Source organism: Nomascus leucogenys, chromosome 14, assembly GCF_006542625.1.
Source record: "Nomascus leucogenys isolate Asia chromosome 14, Asia_NLE_v1, whole genome shotgun sequence".
Taxonomy (NCBI): Eukaryota; Metazoa; Chordata; class Mammalia; order Primates; family Hylobatidae; genus Nomascus; species Nomascus leucogenys.
The window spans coordinates 27,362,517-27,386,024 of NC_044394.1; the positions used below are offsets into that span (position 1 = coordinate 27,362,517).

General features: G+C 36.8%; 1 protein-coding gene across 7 annotated transcripts in view; it reads left to right on the forward strand.

Annotated features, from left to right (window-relative positions):
- EHBP1 (EH domain binding protein 1) overlaps positions 1 to 23,508 on the forward strand; it is a 354,447-nt gene that overhangs the window by 111,164 nt on the left and 219,775 nt on the right. For all 7 annotated transcript variants that reach the window (XM_003262441.3, XM_003262440.4, XM_030828368.1 and 4 more), the window contains exon 6: positions 19,624 to 19,805. In XM_003262441.3, coding sequence (XP_003262489.2) covers positions 19,624 to 19,805 — 182 coding nt within the window. The remainder of the gene's footprint in view (positions 1 to 19,623; positions 19,806 to 23,508) is intronic.

Here is a 23,508-nt window from a genome sequence, read left to right on the forward strand (position 1 = left end):
GGGTCCACACAGTTCAAATCTGTGTTGTTCACGGGACAACATATGCATAACCATACATAATCTATACAGTGTTGCAATTATTACTTTACACAAACTGACATCTGTTGGATCAGTTAAGAATAGGAAAAAAAGGCTGGGCACGGTGGCTTATGCCTGTAATCCCAGCATTCTGGGAGACTGAGGCAGACGGATCACCTGAGGTCAGGAGTTCAAGACCAGCCTGACCAACACGGAGAAACCCCGTCTCTACTAAAAATACAAAATTAGCCGGGTGTGGTGGCACATGCCTGTAATCCCAGCTACTTGGGAGGCTGAGGCAGGAGAATTGCTTGAACCCAGGAGGCGGAGGTTGCAGTGAGCCGAACTGGCACCATTGCACTCCAGCCTGGGCAACAAGAGCGAAACTCCACCTCAAAAAAAAAAAAAAAAGGAAAAATGTTAATTTTACCTTCATTTATTCTTCCTTTGGTGCTCTTCCTTTCTTTACATAGATTTTACTTTCTAACCTGTTATTTTTTTCTTCTCTCTAGAGAACTTCTTTTAACATTTCTTGCAAAGCAGATCTACTGGCAACAAAACATCTCAATTTTTGTTTGTCTGAGAAAGTCTTTATTTCTCCTTGACTTTTGAAGAATAAGTTCACAGGGTACAGAATTCTAGGTTGGTGGGCTTTTTCTCTCATAACTTTAAAATATTTCACTCCACACTTGTTTGTATGGTTTTTGAGAAGTGGGAAGTAATTATTATATTTGTTTCTCTATAGGTAAGGTGTTTATTTCCTGTGGCTTCTTTCTAGATATGCCGAACTGGGCAATGAGGCTCAACCCTGTAATCCCAGCACTTTGGGAGGCTGAAGTGGGAGATCACTTGAGGCCAGGCGTTTATTCCAACGTGGCCAACAAAGTGAGACCCTATCTCTAAAAAAAAAGAAAAAAAAAAAAAAAGAAAAGTAAATTATATGCCTAGGTGTAGGTTTTTTGGCCTTTATGCTGCTTGGTGTTCTCTGAGCTCTCTAGATCTGTGGTTTGATATCTGACATTAATTTGGGGGAAATTCCAAGTCATTATTATTTCAATTATTTTTTCTGTTCCTTTTTTTTTCCTCTTCTTCTGGTACTTCCATTATGCATATTGACGTCTTTTGTAGTTGTCTCACAGTCCTTGGCTACTCTATTTTTTTTCCAGTCTTTTTTCTCTTTGCTTTTCATCTTTGAAGGTTTCTATTGTGCTATTCTTGAGATCAGAGACTCTGCCCAGCTGTGTCTAGACTACTAATAAGCCCATCAAAGGCACTCTTAATTTCTGTTATAGTGTTTTTGATCTCTAGCATTTCTTATTGGTTCTTTCTTAGATTTCCATCACTCTGGTCTTACATGCTGTCTGCTTTATCTATTTAAAGCCCTTAGCATATTATCATTTTAAATTATTGGTCTGATTATTCCACCATCTCTTCTATATCTGAGTCTGGTTCTGATGCTTGCTCTGTCTCTTCAAACTGGGATTTTTTTTTTCTTTTAGTATGCCTGGTAATTTTTTCTTGATAGCTGGATGTGATTTCCTGGGTAAAAGGCAGTGCTGTAAATAGGCCTTGAGTAATGTGATGGTAAGGTGTGGGGGAGGGAAGCATTCTGTATTCCTGTAATTAGGTTTCAGTCTTAGAGTGAGCCTTTGCCTCTGTGTTGTGAACTTCGTGTTTCTCAATATTTTCTTCTCCCTTCTTATGTGGGGCAGGATGGCTACAGTGGGCTGGAGTTGAGTATTTCTCTTCTCCCAGGTTAGACTCTGATAAACCCCAGCAGGTTAGGCTCTGGTTAAACAGTTTCTCTTGAAGGCAGACCTTGGTAAGAGCAGAGTAGGCCAGGCGCGGTGGCTCAGGCCTGTAATCCCAGCACTTTGGGAGGCCGAGGCGGGCAGATCATGAGGTCAGGAGTTCGAGAGCAGCCTGACCAACATGGTGAAACCCCGTCTCTATGAAAAATACAAAAATTAACCAGGCATGATGGTGTGTGCCTGTAATCCCAGCTACTTGGGAGGCTGAGGCAGGAGAATCACTTGAACCCGGGAGGCAGAGGTTGCAGTGAGCCAAGATTGTGCCATTGCACTCCAGCCTGGGCAACAGAGTGAGACTATGTCTCAAAAAAACAAAACAAAACAAGAAGAGCAGAGTACCCTTGTGTTTTAAAATGGTTCCTCCTTCCCTCTCCCCCAACTGGAAGCCCAAGAGAATTTTTCTACTGTGGTTACTGTGAGAACCTGATCAAGCTCTTGGAAGTAAAACTCACAAAAGCATGGGGTTGCCGTGTGACCTTATCCCCCTGGAGTTTTTTTGTTTTTTGTTTTTATGATTTCAATTTTTATTTTAGATTCAAGGGGTACATGCACAGGTTTGTTGCATGGGTAGATTGTGTGATGCTAAGGTTTGGGGTATGGATCCTGTCACCCAGATAGTGAGCATAGTACCCAATAGGTAGTTTTTCAACCCACCACCTTGTCACTCCCCCAACTAGTAGTCTGCAGTGTCCATTATTCCCATCTTTATGTCCATATGTACTCAGTGTTTAGTTCCCACTGATAAGTGAGTACATGCAGTATTTGGTTTTTGTTCCTGTGTTAATTTGCTTAGGATTTTGGCCTTCAGCTATATCCATGATTTGTCTACACTTAGCCTCTACGAAATACCTCCAAAAAAAAATTTTTTTTTGCCATCCTATACAAAACTCAGGAATACCAAAAATAGGCTCAACATAAAGATATTCACTGCACCACCCTTTCTAAGAGTGACAAACTCAAAGGGACATACATGTTTAATAATAGGGAATGGTTATGTAAACTTGTGGTAGAACCATATTACAGAATGATACACAACTTCTAAAATTTAGGTTTACAAAGTTCTAATGTGAAGTTTAAAAAATTAGATTTTTATAAGTGGTATCATGTGAACTATTTTTAAAAGACTAGAGAAAATACCTCAAAATATGTGCAGTGGTATCAACAAGTTGGTAAAGTTTTAAGGGATTCTTTTTTGTACTTCTCCATATATTTATAATTTTCTGTGATGAATTTTCTCATGTAATCAGAAAAAAAGTATAGCATTAGAAGAAAAGATGATCTCCCTTACAGAATCATGGAAGATGAAACCAAGGTGTGTGTGAGACTAGAAAAAGGGAGACAAGTCCAGAGGCTTTAGCCTAGTGTGCTCACAGATGATGAGCCTTGCTTGAATTTAGGGAGACGTGACAGTAGAGATGGGAAGAAGAGTCCAGATTCTGGAGAGATTTAGCAGTTAGAGCCAACTTGTTTTGATGAGTCTTGAGATTGAGAGGCTTGATGGTGGTATAATTGACTAAGATGAGAAACTAAGAGGAGAAACAGCTTAAGGAGTGGAGATGAGTTCAGTTTGGCTATGTTGCGTTTATAATGTGGGTAAAATGAACAGTGGGCACTTGGGTGCTTAGATTGGGAGCTCAGGAAGAGGTCTGTCTAGTCTTGAAGATTTAGGAGTCATTATCAGCACATGCATTCAAGTCCAGGCCATGGAAGATGTAATCCTTGGGTACCAGGTCTTATTTAAACTAACAGATTATTATATTTCTCTCAGAACATCTAATGGAAGCTAAGTTTAAAATCTGCTAGTTTTGTTTCTTGTTTAAGGTTAAATAAACAACTGCATAAAATAGTATGACTTAACTTTTTGTTGCTTTCTTTTGGGAACAGGGGAAGGGATTCATATAAACTGCCCTTAGCAACTTTGTAGTCAACTTGAGGTTAGGGTTGCTTTAATAATTTTTTTTTGTTTTCAATTTGGACATTCTACAACCCATTTAGACCTTTGACCTAAACACTTTAAATTGTATTTTAATGTATATCTGTAGTTTCCTTCTAAGAAGGTTGAGGATTTTTATTTGGATTTTTTAAGACAAAAGTTAGATTTTATTCTAAAATCAATATAATTTTTATAATGTTTATGAGTATGTATCTGAACCAGTTTTTAATGTCGATTCTTTCTCTTTTACATTTGTGCTACCAAACATTCTTCCATCCGACCATCTAAGTTGGTTATTTTAGCTGATATGGTTTCTAATTAAGTCTTTTTGGTTGAGAGAGCTTCCTGTGGCATGTCTGCTTCAGCATTTAATTGCTCCATGGACTCCAAATTAAATTTTATAGTATTCCATTTTGGTCTGCTGATGAAGCAGAGATGTTTTCAGCATGGCCTGAGAAATGTGGTACTTGTGACAGCTTGGAGGACCAGCATCACAGTTTTGAAAAGTAAGAACTGTTTAACTTATAGATTGTCTTTTTATCATTTGACAGTAAAATTTAAAGTATTATCACAGAGTTAAATGAGAGAATGCCAGGCCCATAATAGGCTCTTATTAATTATTTATAGAATAATGCAGAAATCATTGGTCTTGATAGTATAGCGCATCAAATTATTTTGTTTCAGAAAGAGTGAAATCTTGAAAGTTTTTAGGTTGAAGTTGAATGAAAAGTACCGGCAAACAAATTTTATAACTGTTAGATACAGCATAAGGTGTTCTTGCATTGAGGTGACAAGTTGGATTAAAAAACTTCTAAGGTCTCTTCCAATGATTTTGATTCTTGAGTCAGTAGAGAAAGTGGATATTTACAGAAATAATTGGGTGTGTGAATTCTTTACATTTTGAAATAATTCACATAACCATGAGACAGAGGACAAGATCTGATCACTGAGACTTTGAAGTCCAGTGCTGTGGTTTGAATGTATCACCCAAAGTTCTTGTGTTGGAAATGTAATCCCCAATGCAACAGTGTTGAGAGGTGGGACCTTTAAGAGGTGATTAGATCATGAGGGCTCTACCCTCATGAATGGATTAATATTATTATGGGAGTGGGTTCTTTATTGTGAGAGTGGGTTTGTTATAAAAATGAGTTTAGTCCCCTCTTTCTCTTGCTCTCATGCTCATTTTTGCTTTTCACAGGCTCTCTTGCCCTTCCACCTTTCACCTTGCGATAATGCAGCAAGAAACCCCTCACCAGATGCTGGCTCCTTGAGTTGGTCTTTTTAGGCTCTAGAACTGTGAGCCAAATAAGTTTCTTTTCTTAATAAATTACCCACTCTCTGATACTCTGTTACAGCAGCAAAAAAATGGACTAAGACAGAAAATTGGTACTGAGAAGTGAAATTGTTGCTATAACAAAAATACTTGAAAATGTGAAAGTGGTTTTGGAGCTTGGTGAAAGGTAGAGGCTGGAATAATTTGGTGAAGCAGGCTAGAAAATGCCTAGATTCCTATGAATAGAGCATTGAGAGTAGTTTTGGTGAGGGCTCAGGAGAATACAAGAGCTGTAGGGAGAGCCTAGCTCTTTTTAGAGGTTATTTCAGTTGTGATTAGGATGCCAGTAGAAATACGGACAGTAAAGGCTATTCTAAGGAGGTCTCAGAGGGAAATGAGGAAGAAGGTATTGGGTGCTGGAATAAAGACCATCTTTATTATGAAGTTGCAAAGAATTTGGCTAAATTATGTCTATGTCCAAGCGCTTTATGGAAGGTGAAATTTAAGAGTAATGAACTAGGATATCTGGCGGAAGAAGTAACTAAGCAAAATATTCAAGGAGGTGCATCAGAACTTTCACTGCATGTAGTGAGATGTGAGTGGAGAGAAATTATTTAAAGACAGAATTTATAATTAAAAGGAAAGCAGAACACAAAAAGTTGGAAAATTCATAGCCTGGCCATTTGAAGAGTGAAAAGGCGTCTTTAGGAGAGCAAACTAAGGGTTTAGCTAAGCAACCACTTACTAAGGAGATTAGTACAGTTGCTAAAGAGAGTACAACTAGAAGGGAGCCAGGTGCTATTCACCAAGACAATGAGAGAATAACCCCACAAGCAGTTTGATATTCCAGGCTGCCTGTCCCATCATAGGCTCAGAGCTCTAGGAGGGCAGAATGACTTCAGGGGATGGGCCTGGGGTGGCCTTAACAGGCTTACTGCCCAGGGCCACCTCAGTATTCTGTTCCCTGAATTCCAGCTCAGTGATTTTTAGCCACCCCAGTGATGGCTGTGGTTCAAGCAGGGCAAGGTACTGCTTGTGCTGCAGCTCTGCAGGACTCAATTGGTAGGCCTTAGCGGCATCCATGTGATGTTAAGTCTGCAGGCCTGTAAGAATGCAAGAACTTTGGGGGCATGGATACCTCTGCCTAGATTTCAAGGGATGTCATGGATAGCCTGGGGGCCCAGGAAGAAACTTGTTCCAGAGGTGAAGCCACCACAGAGAGTCCCCACTAGGGCAGTGTCTAGTGGAGCCGTGGGAGCAAGGTTACAGCAGAGTCCTCACCAAGGTGATACTTACTGGACTGTGGGAGTGAGGCCACCTGAGATACCCCAAAACTGTGAGCTACCACTGTGCAGCTCCAGCCTGGGAAAGCTGCAGGCATGAAACTCCAATCCATGAGAGCTGCTGGGTGGACTGAGTCCAGCGAAGCCATAGGGACAGGGTTGCCTGAGGCCTGTCCCTATGGCTTTGCTCATGTGCCCCAGTGTGCCTGGGATGTGGAATGTGGAGCCAAAAGCGATCATTCTTCAGCTTTAGGACTTAATATTGTTTTCCTTGTTGGGTTTTAGACTTTCTGGGAACTAATTACTCCTTTCTTCTTGCCTATTTCTCTCTTTTGGAATGGGAATGTCTATCCTGTGTCTGTCCTACCATTGTATTTTGGAAGTAGATGACTTGTTTAATTTCACAGGTTCACATCTGGAGAGGAATTTGCCTTATAGTGAATCATGCCTTGAGTCTCACCAATATCTGCTTTAGATGAGACTCTAGACTTTGGACTTTTGAATTAGTGCTAGAGCTGATTAAGACTTTGGGGTTATTGGGATGGAATGCATGTATTTTGCATGTGAGAAAGACATGAATTTTGGGGGCTGTGGTGGAATGCTGTGGTTTGAATGTGTCCCCCAAAGTTCATGTGTTGAAAAAGTAATCCCCAGTGCAACAGTGTTGAGAGGTGGGAACTGTATGAGGTGATTAGATCTTGAGTCCTCTGCCTTTATGAATGCATTAATTTCACCATCTTGAGAGCATGTTCTTTATTGGGAGAGTGGGTTTGTTATAAAAGCAAGTTTGGTTCCTTATTGCCTGCTCTCTTGTCCTTTGTCATTCTGCCATGGGATGACACAGCAAGAAGATTCTCACAAGATGCTGGCCCCTTGACATTGGACTTTCTGCCCTCCAGAGCTGTGAGAAATAAATTTCTTTTCTTTGTAAATTACCCAGTCTCTGGTATTCTGTTATAGTAGCACAAAATAGATTAACACAGCCAGCATTAATCTACTCACATGTTCTTAGAATGCCAATCAGAATTATGGTTGCCCATCACTTCATTTTGTGGTACCCTGATTCAGTAGTACTCAGAACAGACCTTAAGAGTTCTGTTGGATAAGGGCATGAACAGAATCAGGCACTAGAGTGAGACTCTAGAAGGGTATGGTGCTGCAAGCAGTGATTTATTATCAGGTAATTACTATTGGCCTATGGTGATGTTAAGGCATAGCTTCTAAACAGACAAAACAACAAAGGCATGACATGTTGCATTGGTAGTCACAGGTCCACATCTAGAGAATTCCAATAAAATAAATTTGAAACAATACTACATTGAAGACTTTAGGTCAAAGTGAGACAGGTGAACTTTGTTGTTATGTTTATTAAAATGCTCAATTCTGTTCTTACCAAATTTAAATGAAGAATTCTGCTTTTGGAAATGTGATGGGCTAGATAGCATGAATAATCCATATTGGAAAATAGCTAAAAATGGGTACAATATGAAAAAAATCTTTTAAAATGCATCCCTGAAATGGCACTTATAGAAGCAATCCAAAGACATAAAACAATAATAGTAAAACTGAAAGGGGAAGTCCAGAAGCTAAGGGTTCATCATAGCTTTCCCACTGAAGGTTTCTACTGAACCTATGATTTACTGCTTTTACCTCTCCATGGAGATGTAGAAAAAGTCTAGCATCTCCCATTTCTCCAAGGTGGAAGGTCTAATAAGACCCCCTTGTTGCATAAAGCTAAGACCCCAGATTTGTACTATCACTGTAAGGATGAAGAAGAAATAAACTCACTGCATAGAAATGAATGAGGAAATCTGCCACTTCTATTCTTAGCATTAGTTGGTTAAGGCAGTATCACCCTTGAAAATTTATTACCAGGAGCTAGCCCTTACATGGGTTTCATTTAAGACTGTTCTTGATGTTGTGGTAAAATTATTAATTTCATTACATGTCAACACTAGAGTATTAGTGTTTTTAATATGCTGTGTGACAAAGTGAAAAGTATGCATAAAGAAATTATGCTGCATTGCAAAGGACGAAGTTTTTCAAGAAAAAGCGCTTGTCCGATTATTTGAGCTTTAAACTAAAGTAGCCACTTTTTTCCTGGAACACCACTTTTTACTTGAAAAAACTAACTGTGGTTATTCACCCTTGGGTATTTGGCAAATATTTTATTGAAACTGAGCAAAGCGAGCCTGCCACTTAAAGGTAGGCAACTGAAATTATATGTCAATGACAAAATTTGAGCTTTCAGTTGAAAATTAGAGACCTTGAGATTGATAGTTTCCCAGTGCTTGAAGATTTTTCTGATGGAATAGGTGAAGATATAAACAAATACGATTTTTTGGAGGTATTATATACTGCAGTGTATCAATATCTGCATAATTCAGAGAATCAATATTTTTCAAATGACTATAATGTTGCAAAGTCATGCCTGGATAAAAGATTCATTCAGTATGCATGGTAGAGCAGTGGATTTTAATGTAACAGAGTTTAAGAAGTTCTTTGATAAAGTTTCAGGCTCTATATTACCATTAGCCTTTAAGAAACTACTGCTTGTTGAGTTTTGGTATAAAATCAAATACAAAGACTTGAAATTATCTGAAAAGAATAATTAAAATACTCCCATATTTTCCAGCTACATATCGTGTGATACTTGATGTTTTTCTTCATATACCTCAACCAAAACAATCTGTATTACACAGATTGAATATAGGACTAGAGCTGTCTGTCAAACCAGACATTAAAGAGACTTTAGAGAGAGATAAAGACATTGAAGAGATTTACAAAAATGTAAAATAGAGACACTCTTCTTATTATTTTCTATAGAAAGTATATTTATTCTTCATAAAACATGTTAATATATGAACTTGTTATTTTTAAATGAATGAAATGTTTTCTAGATTTTTAACTTTTAATAAAGTAAATATTGATAGATATAACCCACATAAACAGAAGCTCTTTGGAGTTCTCAAATAAAGTGTGTAAAGGGTCTTAAGACAAAAACGCTTGAGAACTGTTAGTCTAAACTCTCCAGGAAAAGCCAGTGATTATCAGACTGGATTAAAATTGTTTTTGGATATATGCTGTTTACAAGAGACAGTTCTAAAATAAGAGGAGGTTAAATGTCAGAAAGAGGAAGAGGAGCCTGTAAAGAAGACTGTGGCTTTGGTTAGGGGATAATCTGTGTATGGAGTTGTCATGGATTTAGCTAGTTTAAGACACGGCTCTATTCTCTCCTGACTCTCCTAATTCTATAATGTTTCTGGCATCTGATTTGCCCACAGTGCTTTTGGAATAGCTTTCCAAGGTGTTATTGAAGTGGCTCACTGCCTTCACTCCCTTTTCCCCCCACATAAACCAAATGAAGGAATACGTATTTTGCTCCATTTCTCCACACACCCAGGGTCTCTTCTACCTGTTTATCCCCTTTCTGGCTTGGAGAAACCTCTGCCCAGCTATACAAATGGAAACAGACTGTACAGTTCTTGTTACCTCATGTATTTTTCTCGTGTTTAGGAGAGGTACTATAAAGGAATGTACAAAAAATCTTGAACAGAAGAAACTAATGATGTAAAGGTACTTCAAAGTGTTCTAAGTCCTAGAATTACACTGCATTCACTTAACAAGTATTTATCGAGCAGTGGCTATATGCTATAGCTCTAGGGCTAGGATAAAGTGGTGAGCAAGTAAAGAGTATTTGCATATTTGCTCATGTAAGCTAAGGAGAAAAAGTAAAGGGGAATATGAAATATGTGTATTGGGAGTGTGGTTGAAATTTTAGGTAAGGTGAGCAGAGAAGGCCTCTCTGGGAAAGTGAGTTTTAGTAAAAGACTTGAAGGAAGTGGGCGAGCTAGCTACATAATATCTATGAGAAGAACATTCCTAGTAATGGAAATAGCAAGTGCAAAGGCTCTAAGGGAGATGCATACCTGGTGCATTGGAGAAAGTAAGGAGGCCAGTATATTGGGGCAGAAAAAGATGGAACAATAGCATAGTAGATAAGATCAAAGAGCAAAGTCAGGAAGGCCTGGTGATACAGGGCCTGTCCAGTAAGGGCTTTTTGGCTTTTATTTTGGGGCAATTGAAGGCTTTTGAGTAGAGGACTGAGATAATCTGGCTTTACCAGGATCATCATAGTTTCTGTGTTTGGAATAATTGCAAGGCAAAGGCAGGAGCAGCAAGATTAGTTTTAAGGGTATTAATCCAGTTGAAAGGAAATACAGTATCAAGTAAATATACAGTGTGCTCAAAATTGTTGAGAGTGTGTGTGTGTTCAGAGGGAGGGGTGGTAAATTGAAAAAAGAGGTTTATTATAAGGTTTATTACTTGGAATTTTGCCCAGATTGTGAGCAGCTCCTCAGCTCTTTCACTTATTTGTTCCTTGATTCGTGCACTTTAGTAAAATATTCCGTGATCTCACATTTGAAAATTTCTACTCCTACTTTCCTTATCACATAGAAAATATAATAATTCAGTGATACAAGTGATTTTACATAAAAATGCTCCTGTCATAAAAGTGGACAGCAATATATACACAGCAGTTAAATATTTTTTAAGTACCCGTGGAACATTTGTGAAAAATACAGGTGTACTATTAAAAAAACTTTTTAAATTGTGTGCCTGTATAGGGCACTAATATGAATGGAGCTTGCAGGCTGGAAGTTGCTCTGGTTAAGTCAGTGAGTGAGTGGTGAGTGTACAGTAATGTCCTAGGCCTTCACATTGACTCACCACTCACTCACTGACTTAACCAGAGCAACTTCCAGTTTGCAAGCTCCATTCATGTTCATGCCCTATACAGACATACCATTTAAAAAGTTTTTAAAATGATACACCTGTATTTTTACTGCACCTTTTCCAAGTTTAGATTATGTTTAGATGCACAAAACCTACCATTGTGTTAGAATTGCCTAAAGTATTCAATACAGTAACATGCTGTACAGGTTTGTAGCCTCAGAGCAATAGGCTATACCACATAGCTTAGATGTGTAGTAGGCTGTACCACCTAGAGTTGTGAAAGTACACTCTTTGATGTTCACACAATGATGCATTTGTCAGAACGTATCCCTGTCATTAAAGGATGCATGACTGTATAGCCTTGACTGCTTATATCAGCAAAGAAGAACTGCTCAAAATTCAGGAGTTAGAACAGAATATACCCAAGGAAAGTGGGAGGAAGGAAATGATAAAGATGGCAGAAACTACTGAAATAGAAAACATTCACTAGAAAGAATCACAAAATCACAAGTTGTTGATTTGGAAAGTCTAATGAAATAACCAATTTATAGCAAGAATCATTTGGGAACAAAAGAGAAAAGGCACAAATAAATAGTATTGGTAATGAAAAATGTACAAGACCATATATTTTGCAGAGATCAATGTAATAAAAAGATAAATTATTGTACATTAGTAAATTTGAAATCTTAGATGAGATGGATAAATTCCTGGGTGGGGAGAAAATATTTAAACTCACTTAAGGAGTCTTTAAGTCTTTCAGAGAATAAGAAAGGATGTCCCAGCTCATTTTATGAGGCTAATGTAACCAGGGAGCATAAAAGAAAGGAAAATGATAGGCCTATATCCTCTGTGAATATACAGAAATCCCATGCAAAACATTAGGCCTCCAAAGCCAGAAATATATTTTAATATAAAGAAGTACATCACGACCTGGTTGGCTATCTCCAAGGAATGTGGAGTTGCTTTAATTTTGGAAAAATCTATTAATTTACTTCGTTAAGAGATTAAAGTTTAACAAACAATCTAAAGAATATGGGAAAATGGTAAACTCTTAGAAAGTACAAACTAACACAGCCATTTTGGAATACAGTTTGGTATTTTCCGATAAAGGTGAACATGTATATATCCTATGACCTGGCTATTCCCATCCTAGAAATATGTCCCAGATAAATTATTGCACATGTGTACCAGGATATAGGTGTAAAAATATTTCTAACAGCTTTGTTAATAATTTCAAACCTGCAGCCGGGCACAGTGGCTCATGCCTGTAATCCCAACACTGAGAGGCTGAGGCAAGCAGATCACCTGAGGTTGGGAGTTTGAGACCAGCCTGGCCAACATGGTGAAACCCCATCTCTACTAAAAATACAAAAATTAACCAGGCGTGGTGGTGCACACCTGTAATCTCAGCTACTTGGGAGGCTGAGGCAGGAGAATTGCTTGAACCCAGGAGGTGGAGGTTGAAGTGAGCTGAGATTGTGCCATTGCACTCCAGCCTGGGTGACAGAGCGAGACTCCATCTCAAAAAAACAAAAAAACAAACCCGCAACAACCCATATGTCGATCAACAATAAAATGGATAGATAAATCGTAGAAATTCATGTAATTGAATATTAGGAGCGATGAAATTTAATGAACCACAGCTGTACATGTCAGCATAGATGAATATTAAGAACATGATGTTGAGGCTGGGCGTGGTGGCTCATGCCTATAATCCCAGCACTTTGGGAGGCCGAAGCGGGCAGATCACCTGAGGTCAGGAGTTTGAGACCAGCCTGGCCAACATGGTGAAACCCCATCTCTACTAAAAATACAAAAATTAGCCAGGCATGGTGGCAGGTGCCTGTAATCCCAGCTACTCTGGAGGCTGAGGCAGGGGAATCACTTGAGCCCAGGAGGCAGATGTTGCAGTGAGCTGAGATCGTGCCAGTGCACTCTAGCCTGGGCAACAAGAGTGAAATTCTGTCTCAAAAAAAAAAAAAAAAAAGAAAAAAGAACATGATGTTGAATATAAGAAACAAATTTTAAAAATGGTAATTTTATTTCCTTATATAAAAGTAAAAAGACTCACAAAACTGTACAATATACGTCTTTTTTCACCTTTTAGTTGTGGTAAATATATATACAAAATTTATCATTTCAAACATCTTTAAGTGTACAATTCAGTGCCATTGAGTACATTCACAATGTTGTATAACCATCACCACTGTCCATTTCCAGAACTTTTTCGTCATCCGAAGTAGAAACTATCTGTACCCATTAAAAACTCTCCATTCAACCCTTTCCCGAGCACCTGGTAACCACTATTCTGCTTTCTATTTGCCTATTCCTCATATAAGTAGAATCATGCAATATTTGTCCTTTTGTGTTTGTTTTTTTCCACTTACCATAATGTCATCAAGGTTCATCTATATTGTTGCATGTGTCAAAATGTCCTTTTTAAGGCTGAATAGTATTCCATTGTGTGTGTATATATATATATTATATATATAATATATATACACATATATTATGTATATTATACATAATATATATTATGCATAATATAATATATATATATACACACATTTAGTTTATCCATTCATCACAGGATATTTTCAAAAAGTGAAGGGAAAGAGTAATAAAAAATTTACAATACTGTTTCCTTCTGGAGGAAGGAATGGAAAGGATACAATTTGGGAGGGGACATGCAGCTTGTAAGGTACTGGTAATGTTCTGTTTCTTAAGCTGGGTGGTGAGTATAGGATATTCATTTTATTATTAATTCTTATGTTTTATGCTTTATTATGTATAGTTCATGATTTTAAAATTCAAATATTAATGCCATTAGTTTAATTTTTAGTGTCTTGTAAGAGACCTGATAAAGTATTTGTATATGACAGAATCTTATAGAACAGTCTATGTAATAAAGCCCTGAAAAATTATAAAAATCTAAGTAAGTTTCTGCACCTTTACCTCTAGTCCTCTTGCATGGGAGAAAGGATTACATTTCTATCATGTGGTTTATTTAATAAAATATTGTAATAAAGTCAGCCAAATATTTTAATAGGAGAGGCATTACATTAATTTTATTAATTGTGGGGTTCATAATAGATGAAAAAGCATACAATGAACTATTATTCTGTAAGGAAACTAACTTGAATAATTTGGACAAGAAATGTCCTCTCCATCTTCTTAGAATATGAATTAAAGCCAGGTGTGGTAGCTCATGCCTGTAATCCTAGCACTTTGGGAGGTTGAGGTAGGAGGATCGCCTGAACCCGGGAGTTCAAGACTAGCCTGAGCAACATAGTTAGATCCCATTTCTACAAAAAATAAAAGGTGAACTAGATGTGGGTGGTGTAGTCCCAGCTACTTAGGAAGCTGAGGTAGGAGGATCGCTTGAGCCCCGTAGGTTGAGGCTGCAGTGAGCTGTTTTTGCACCACTGCACTCTATCCTGGGTGACAGAGTGAGACCCTGTCTCAAAAAAACAACAGCAACAACATCAAAAGAATATGAACTAACAGTTATGCCATTGAACTACATTGCTTGCTACCATTATGTTTTATACCATGTTCTTAGTTTTAGGGAGGAAAAATTGGTGAAATGATCTAAATGCTTTTTTTAAGTATAATTTTTTATTTTTAATTTTTGTGGATACATAGTAGGTGTATATATTTCTGGGGTACATGAGATGTTTTGATATAGGAATGCAATGCATAATAATCACATCATGGAAAATGGGGCGTCTGTCCCCTCAAGCATTTATCCTTTGTGTTACAAACAATCCAATTCTTTCGGTTATTTTTATTTATTTATTTATTTATTTTTTTAATTTATTTTTTTTTTCTGTATATTCTTTTTATTTTATTTTATTTTATTTTTTTATTATACTTTAGGTTTTAGGGTACATGTGCACAATGTGCAGGTTTGTTACATATGTATCCATGTGCCATGTTGATTTCCTGCACCCATTAACTCGTCATTTAGCATTAGGTATATCTCCTAATGCTGTCCCTCCCCCTCCCCCCACCCCACAACAGTCCCTGGAATGTGATGTTCCCCTTCCTGTGTCCATGAGTTCTCATTGTTCAATTCCCACCTATGAGTGAGAACATGCGGTGTTTGGTTTTTTGTCCTTGCGATAGTTTACTGAGAATGATGTTTTCCAGTTTCATCCATGTCCCTACAAAGGACACGAACTCATCATTTTTTATGGCTGCATAGTATTCCATGGTGTATATGTGCCACATTTTCTTAATCCATTCTATCATTGTTGGACATTTGGGTTGGTTCCAACTCTTTGCTATTGTGAATAGTGCCGCAATAAACATACGTGTGCATGTGTCTTTATAGCAGCATGATTTATAGTCCTTTGGGTATATACCCAGTAATGGGATGGCTGGGTCAAATGGTATTTCTAGTTCTAGATCCCTGAGGAATCGCCACACTGACTTCCACAATGGTTGAACTAGTTTACAGTCCCACCAACAGTGTAAAGGTTATTTTTAAATGTACAGTTAAATTATTATTGACTATAGTCACACTGTTATGTTATCAAATACTAGGTCTTATTCATTCATTCTAACCAAAAGCTTTTTTTTTTACAACGTTTAAAAATATTTATAGGGAATTCCTGAGTCTCAGAATATGTTTATTCATTTTTATAATCAGTTCATTTCTTATTAGAAAAATTGTAAGATCTTTCCCCCTTTATGCTCATGTACAGAGAAAACATTTATTCACCTGTTGCTTGTGTTGTTACTACCTGAATAGCAATGAGAGTTCATAGAGGTGGAGAACTCATTTTAGGTTTGGCTTGAACATAGTGGGGGTCCATGCATGAATTTTAATTATGTAACTACACTACTTTAAACATTCTGCGTTGAATTGTGCAGTCATCTATTTTTTCTGCTTTCAAGATTGGTGACCCTGGATGGACTATATATTAATGTAATGAACCAGGTTTAATGGTCTATAAAAATTAGTAAACACTATTTATTGAGTGCTGACTATATGCTAAATACTCTAATTATTTTCATGTGTTATTGCAAGAACTTATCTAGGACATATTTATAGGAGGAGAATTGTTGAGTTGTTAAGATTTGCATGTATTCAACTTTATGAGGTAATGTCAAATTGTTTTTCAAAGTGGCTGTATCAGTTGAAACTCTCCAGCAGTATAAGAGAGTTTGCATTATTTCACATTCTTATCAACACTTGGTAATGTTCAACTTTACAAAATATTTGCCAATCTGAAAGTGTGGAACTGGGGCTTAGATACATGAAGAAATGTGCCAAAGATTAACCAATGAATAAGTGCTGGTGCCACAGTCGAATCCAGGTTTGTCTGATTCCAACTACAATAGACTGTATTTCAAAGAAATGGAAATATATAGGCTAAGTCTTTTTATAACAATGAGAATAGTTATGAAAAATGAGTGACATTTTTAAATTTAAATAATTTTGTGTAAGAACTTAGGGGAAGTGTTTCTGAAAATGTGTTTTTAGATTAACTGGATCAGAATTGCCTGGTAGTAGTGGTGTGTATGTGTGGGGGGGCGGATATTACTTTTCAGTAATCAGATTCCTAGGTCCATCTTTAGGTCTACTAATTTAGGATCTCTAGGGGTGGAATTCAGGCATTAACATTTTAAATAATGTTTCTTAGTTTTGTTTTTGGTTTTTAATAAACATTGAAGTTTAAGAACCTTTGCTTTAGGGATTTTGAACTAATTTCGAAAATACTGCCAGATGCACATACAAACTGATGTTTAAAAGTAGGCCCAGAGACAGATATTCAGACAGATATTCAACACTCACTTTTTTATTGACTCTTATCTCCAAACTTTCATTTTCTACTAGTTCCTCTTACTCTTTTTTCTCTCATTCTTGTTCTTTTGTCCAACCCACATGTGATCTGAAGTAGCATTAGGACCCTGGCAGCAATAATAGTAATTCTTTCTAAACTCTCTCTCTCCCTGGCTGATCCCTAGTCCCTTTAAGACGGACTATAGGATCCAAAAGACATACTCATTTGAGTGCAATTATTTCATTCCTCTTATAGAACCGATTATAGCAATGATGTCCATCTTGGGTGGGTACAGATTTAGACTTGGTGGTTGTAAGGAACGAAAATTCATGGAGTGGGGTTAGAGCTGTGAAAGATCCCCATATTTTCCCTCATTACTATTTTTCTTAAAATGTATTTACTGAGATAGCTAATTTTAAGGAGAGAACAATGTCTGAGCTAGGTGGAGAATTACTAGGAACACCATTCAAATTCCTTTTCCCAAAAGGGAGCCATTATATCAAGGACATAGTATATTAAGGACATAGACTCTAGTGAGGTCCTGTGTTAATTAATATTGGGAATGGATATCATAGACTAAAAGCAGCTCTAGTCTACTCACCTGCCCAGACCTCAGAAAGGGCTCTTTGCATTGTTCCTAAGCAAATAATTGCTTTAGTAGTACAGCTAATTGTATTTAGAATTTGGTAGCTTTTATTACCTATTGTTTCAAAGACACTGATTTACCAGATGCTTAAAAAACACATTTTTTTTTTTTACCATGAACCTGAGTTCAGCAGAAAAATTTTTCTACATACTTCTTATTCTAAAAAATGAAATTGGCAGAATATGATAAAAAATCTAGACTTTTGCAGAAGCATTCTTAAACTAAGTTTTCAAAATTATGCTCATTTCTAAGTTATCTTAATTTTTATAGCTTATTTGGTTATAAAATTAAATAATTATATTAAGGGATCAGTGTCATACTTTGTGAAACAGATTTGTTTAACAAAAACTGAAAATAATATGTGACAGTTTATATGTCACGCTTTCAAAACAGAGGCTTTAAATCCTATATTATATGTAGAAATTGTTAGCTATTCTAAAGGTACAATGAGAGATTATTGTTCATATCAGTGTAATAAATTGATACTCTCTGATCATACTTTTTCATTTTGCTCATTGTCAGAACCTTGAACCTTAATCTTATTCTTTGATTGACAGTAGCGACCAGGGAAAGAACACTTGTATTGTTTGGTATAGTCACATCTGTTCAACTTGATTCAGTTGAGGATATTTGCATATTCTTAAGTATTTCTTCTGAGAGGGCTTAAATCCTTCTCAAGTGCTTGATGCATTTTTGAAATTCATTCATAAGGTATCTACATGCACTAATAGTTCTGTATATTATTGCTGTGCATAATCTGACAGATAAGGCCACATTTTAAAACAAGGTATTCTTTAGGGATGCTATATTACATTTTTACTTGTTCCGTTGGGTAAAAATATCAGGGTTTTTTTTAAAGGCTGTTTTAATATTTTGATTAAATTAGTATATCCTTATTTTAGGCAAATTTTTCAAACATAGGAGAAATAAAGATTTATTAAATAATAGTTCAAAGGTATTAATGGTAGTTTTTCTTGCCTTGGTTTGAAAATTGAATAATTTTATGGAAAATAATTATAGAACTTGAATGGATTTCCGTTTAGCCTCCTTATTTTATAGAGAAGGTTACTGAGACTCAAGTTCTCTGACTTGCTCAAGGTCACACAGCTTGAAAATTAAGATTTAAATTTTTGTCTTAACTCCCATATCAGTAAACTACAAGAAATAATGGTACATGATTTCTGATTTATGTTATTTACACGTTATCCTACATCTGAAATTTTCCCTTTGCCATAGAACCTGCAGAGATTATGTCTTATTCATCATATCTCCCCAGAGTTTACATGATGTCTTGTACAAAGTTAATGCACAACCATTATTTTGCTGTCCTGTTTTTATTGTTCTCCTAGGCTATTCTGTAAAGTATAGTTAAGAAACACAATAACTTTAGTAATGGAATGTTAAGTACTTTTGATAGCAAATAGGTTTCATTTTGTGTTCTATTTCTGATGAATTGGCAATAGCAATGTTGAGAAGAATTCTGAGATCTGCTGGAGTCCGTTAGTGGTGTCTGGGCATAGGATCAGAAAGCCAACTGTTTCTTTTATATGTGCTTTTATGGGAGAGAGAACTATGGACTGACACAATAAAAAGAAGGCCTGGGGAAGAAATAAGACTCAAATTACAGGATACATAGAATTCAGATGTTGTAGACAAAAAAAAAAAAAAAAAGAATGCCAACAAGGCTGGAAGTTCTATAAATAATCGTAGGCATTTAAAAAGGAGAAATATCATTAGGTTACATTAAATATTTTCAAAGCAAAGCAAATAACTGTTGAGTATTTGTTGATGCCTAGCCCTGTATTGGATCCTCTTCTCATAGTAACCCTGGAGACTTTCTGTCCTAGTTTTCATTCCTTGCTTCTCCTTTTCTGGTGTTTAGGGTTGTTCTAATCTTCTCTTGTTTCCACCTGGGTTACATCTTTCCAATTGCATATCTGCCTTACTTACAAATATAACAACTGTGATACAACTTCATTGTAATTTTATTTAGTTATTGTGTGATAGGAATTTAATAGGAGAAGGAAGTTTTCAATTATTATTTGATTTATTATTAAAATCGTACTTTAAAATGTTTGGCTATAAAATAACTCAAAATTACATACTTTTTTTTTTTCTTTAATCTTCCAGGAATCCCCTTCTGGCCGAAGGAAAGCTCTTGCTACTAGCAGCATCAATATGAAACAGTATGCAAGCCCTATGCCAACTCAGACTGATGTCAAGTTAAAATTCAAGCCATTATCTAAAAAAGTTGTATCTGCCACTCTTCAGTTTTCATTATCTTGCATTTTCCTGAGGGAAGGAAAAGCCACGTAAGTTTCTTTTTTTTTCTTTTCTTTCTTTTTTTTTTTTTTTACTATTATTATACTTTAAGTTTTAGGGTACATGTGCACAATTGCATATTTGTTACATATGTATCCATGTGCCATGTTGGTGTGCTGCACCCATTAACTCGTCATTTAGCATTAGGTATCTCTTCTAATGCTGTCCCTCCCCCCTCCCCCCACCCCACAACAGTCCCCAGAGTGTGATGTTCCCCTTCCTGTGTCCATGTGTTCTCATTGTTCAATTCCCACCTATGAGTGAGAACATGCAGTGTTTGGTTTTTTTTCCTTGCGATAGTTTACTGAGAATGATGGTTTCCGTTTCATCCACGTCCCTACAAAGGACATGAACTCATCATTTTTTTATGGCTGCATAGTATTCCATGGTGTATATGTGCCACATTTTCTTAATTCAGTCTATCGTTGTTGGACATTTGGGTTGGTTCCAAGTCTTTGCTATTGTGAATAGTGCCGCAGTAAATATACATGTGCATGTGTCTTTATAGCAGCATGATTTATAGTCCTTTGCGTATATACCCAGTAATGGGATGGCTGGGTCAAATGGTATTTCTAGTTCTAGATCCCTGAGGAATCGCCACACAGACTTCCACAATGGTTGAACTAGTTTACAGTCCCACCAACAGTGTAAAAGTGTTCTTATTTCTCCACGTCCTCTCCAGCACCTGTTGTTTCCTGACTTTTTAATGATGGACATTCTAACTGGTGTGAGATGGTATCTCATTGTGGTTTTGATTTGCATTTCTCTGATGGCCAGTGATGAGCATTTTTTCATGTGTTTTTCTTTTGTCAAATAAGCTGCCTTACATTGTATTTCAGTATGCCATAGCTTTTGACTCAGTAGACTGGCAATAGTTGAACATCTTATGGCATACCAATCATTTTTGCCATTCTTTGTTTCAGAGGCTGAATTAAGGGAACTCTTTGTTACTTATAAATAGTCTCTTTTGACTCCAGAGAATGTACAATAATATAAATGTGATCACAGCTGGTTTCAAAATTTAAACTGTATATTTTAGGATATTATAAGTGTTTTATATTTCAGTGTCTTCAGTGTAGTAGTCTGTACTCTGAAGTACACACAGTTCAATGTGTAGAACTGTTTGATGCAATTGAGACATCAAACAAATCCCAAAATGAAAAGTTTAGGATAAAAGGGATGAAATAATTAAGGGAACTCTTGCCAAATCATATTCCTTGGCTCAACCTTCCAAAAATCATGTAGGAAGGTACAGTTAGATAAGCAGTTTATTGTAATCATTTTCTTTTCAAAAATCACTTCTTAAGCACTGAGTCAGCATTGCACAAAGATTTCTAGATTCCATTCTAGTCTCTTAAAAGAGTAAAATTCTAACTTGACAAAATGAGGTGAACATACCTACAAAGGGGAAAAAAGTAAGATTCACCCTGGTTATTGCATACAATCAAGTCAGGAGTAAGTGAATGTTATGGGTGTTGTGAAAGGGTTCGTACCTAAGTGGAGTGGAAGATTAAGAGACAGGAGAAATGGAAATTCTATACCTAGACTTAAAAGGTGAGGGGAAAGAGACAGCTGTGAACATTTTATCTAATCTGAATCACAGTTCTGAATGTATTTGACCTAGTGGAATGTGGTTACTATAATTGGCCATGTCTACTTGACTGATTAGACTGGATTCTGTGCGTCAGTCAGAATGAGATGTTTGACACTCATCTACATGGCAACACATGACTTTTGAGATAACAGTAAGCCTCCTCTCTGGAAAGTTGGATTCTAAGCCAGTGTGGTAGAGAGACAATGCAGAATGGAAGCATCTTAGTCTTTCATCTCAGGACCTTAAATTATAGACTTAAATACTGAGTAATTAAAAATAAAGATCTTACCCCGAAGCTTAAGCCAAAATAAAAGGAAAGGAAACACAGGAAGAAGAGACACAAATTCAGAGAAGATCCTTTGAGGGTGGACTTCCTTCCACTGGGCAAAAGCTGTAAGTGAATCAGCACCATTCAGGGGAATCTGGGTGAGAGGAAATTCAGCCAAACCAAATGTCTCAATTTGAATTGAAAAGGAATTCTTTCCGAACATCCTAAACTCCCTCTCTACCTCCTCCTTCTTTGCCTTGTTACCTTCCCCAAAGAAAAATGTTCAGGGTTAAAATATGAGGAAATTTAAATGATATGCAATTAAGCAAGTTAACTTTTTTTTTTTTTTTTTTGAGACAGAGTCTCTCTCTGTCACCCAGGCTGGAGTGCGGTGGCACGATCTCGGCTCACTGCAACCTCCACCTCCTGGGTTCCAGTGATTCTCCTGCCTCAGCCTACCGAGTAGCTGGGATTACAGGTGTGTACCACCACACCTGGCTAATTTTGTATATTTTTGGTAGAGACGGCGTTTCACCATGTTGGCCAGGCTGGTCTTGAACTCTTGACCTCAAGTGATCCGCCCACCTCGGCCTCCCAAAGTGCTGGGATTACAGGTGTGAGCCACTGTGCCCAGCCAGCAAGTTAATATTTTAAGAATGACATTTTGAAATTGTCTTCTCTTGATAAGAGAGCAATTTGTAAGACATTCATGTAAGGTAATAACAACTTTTTTGCTCATGCAAACTTTGTGTCACTAAATTTATTTTAAAAAGGGGAAATGACTTGTTAACTCTAAGGCTTATATGAGATAAGATGCAAAGAATTTTTTAAAACCAGTTTAGTCTATAAAGCCATACTATATTTAGAAGATAACGGTGTATTAAGCATTAGTTTACAAAGAAACAGTATCTTAATTTGGCTTTCTGAATTTGGGGGAAGTATAGCAAAGTAAAAATTAATTTGTAAATAATATATATTTCATTCACTGTAGTTTATTTGAAATTTAAGGTGAAAATAATACATGATGCAAATATAAATGATTTGACTTTGAGTACTTAATGTAAACTTTATAAATTTGTACTTAAAATGCTTAAAACATTTTAAAAAGTTTAGATTTATCAAATACATGGTATTTAACTTACAATCATCCAAGGTAGTTTTTTTTATCTTGTAACTCTTAAAAAGGTTAGACTTTGTTTTTAAAGTGCTTTTCCTGCTATAATAGTTTCTTAACTTTTGGGCGGTTATGGCCCTGTTGGAAAAACAGTATACTTAAGCAAGATTTAAGTGTGATTTACAGGGGTTTACCACTTTGTTTCCCTTCTACCCACAAACTCAAAAGCCTACATGGCCTTCAGATTTAAAATCTTGTTCTAATTCCTTTGGGAAGTTTGAATATTTTAAACTCTAGATCTTATCTGATTTGCAAACTGTCTCACTGTTTTTGAAACAAGTTGTTGTTTCCAGACTTAATTCTCAGGAAACCGTACTTTAATTCCAGGAAGAAAATTTTAGGCCAGGCACAGTGGTTCACACCTGTAATCCCAACACTTTGGGAGCCTGAGGTGGGAGAATCACTTGAGACCAGCCTGAACAACATGGCAAGACCCCCTCTCTACAGAAATTTTAAAAATTAGCTGGACATCGTGCTCTATGCCTGGGGTCCCAGCTACTGAGGAGGCTGAGGCGGGATGATTGCTTGAGCCCAGGAGGCTGCAGTGAGCCATGTTCACGCTGCTGTACTCCAGCCAGCCTGGCTTATAGAGTGAGACCCTGTCTTAAAAAAAAGAAAAAAAGAAAGAAAAGAATATTTTAGTCTCCCATATATATC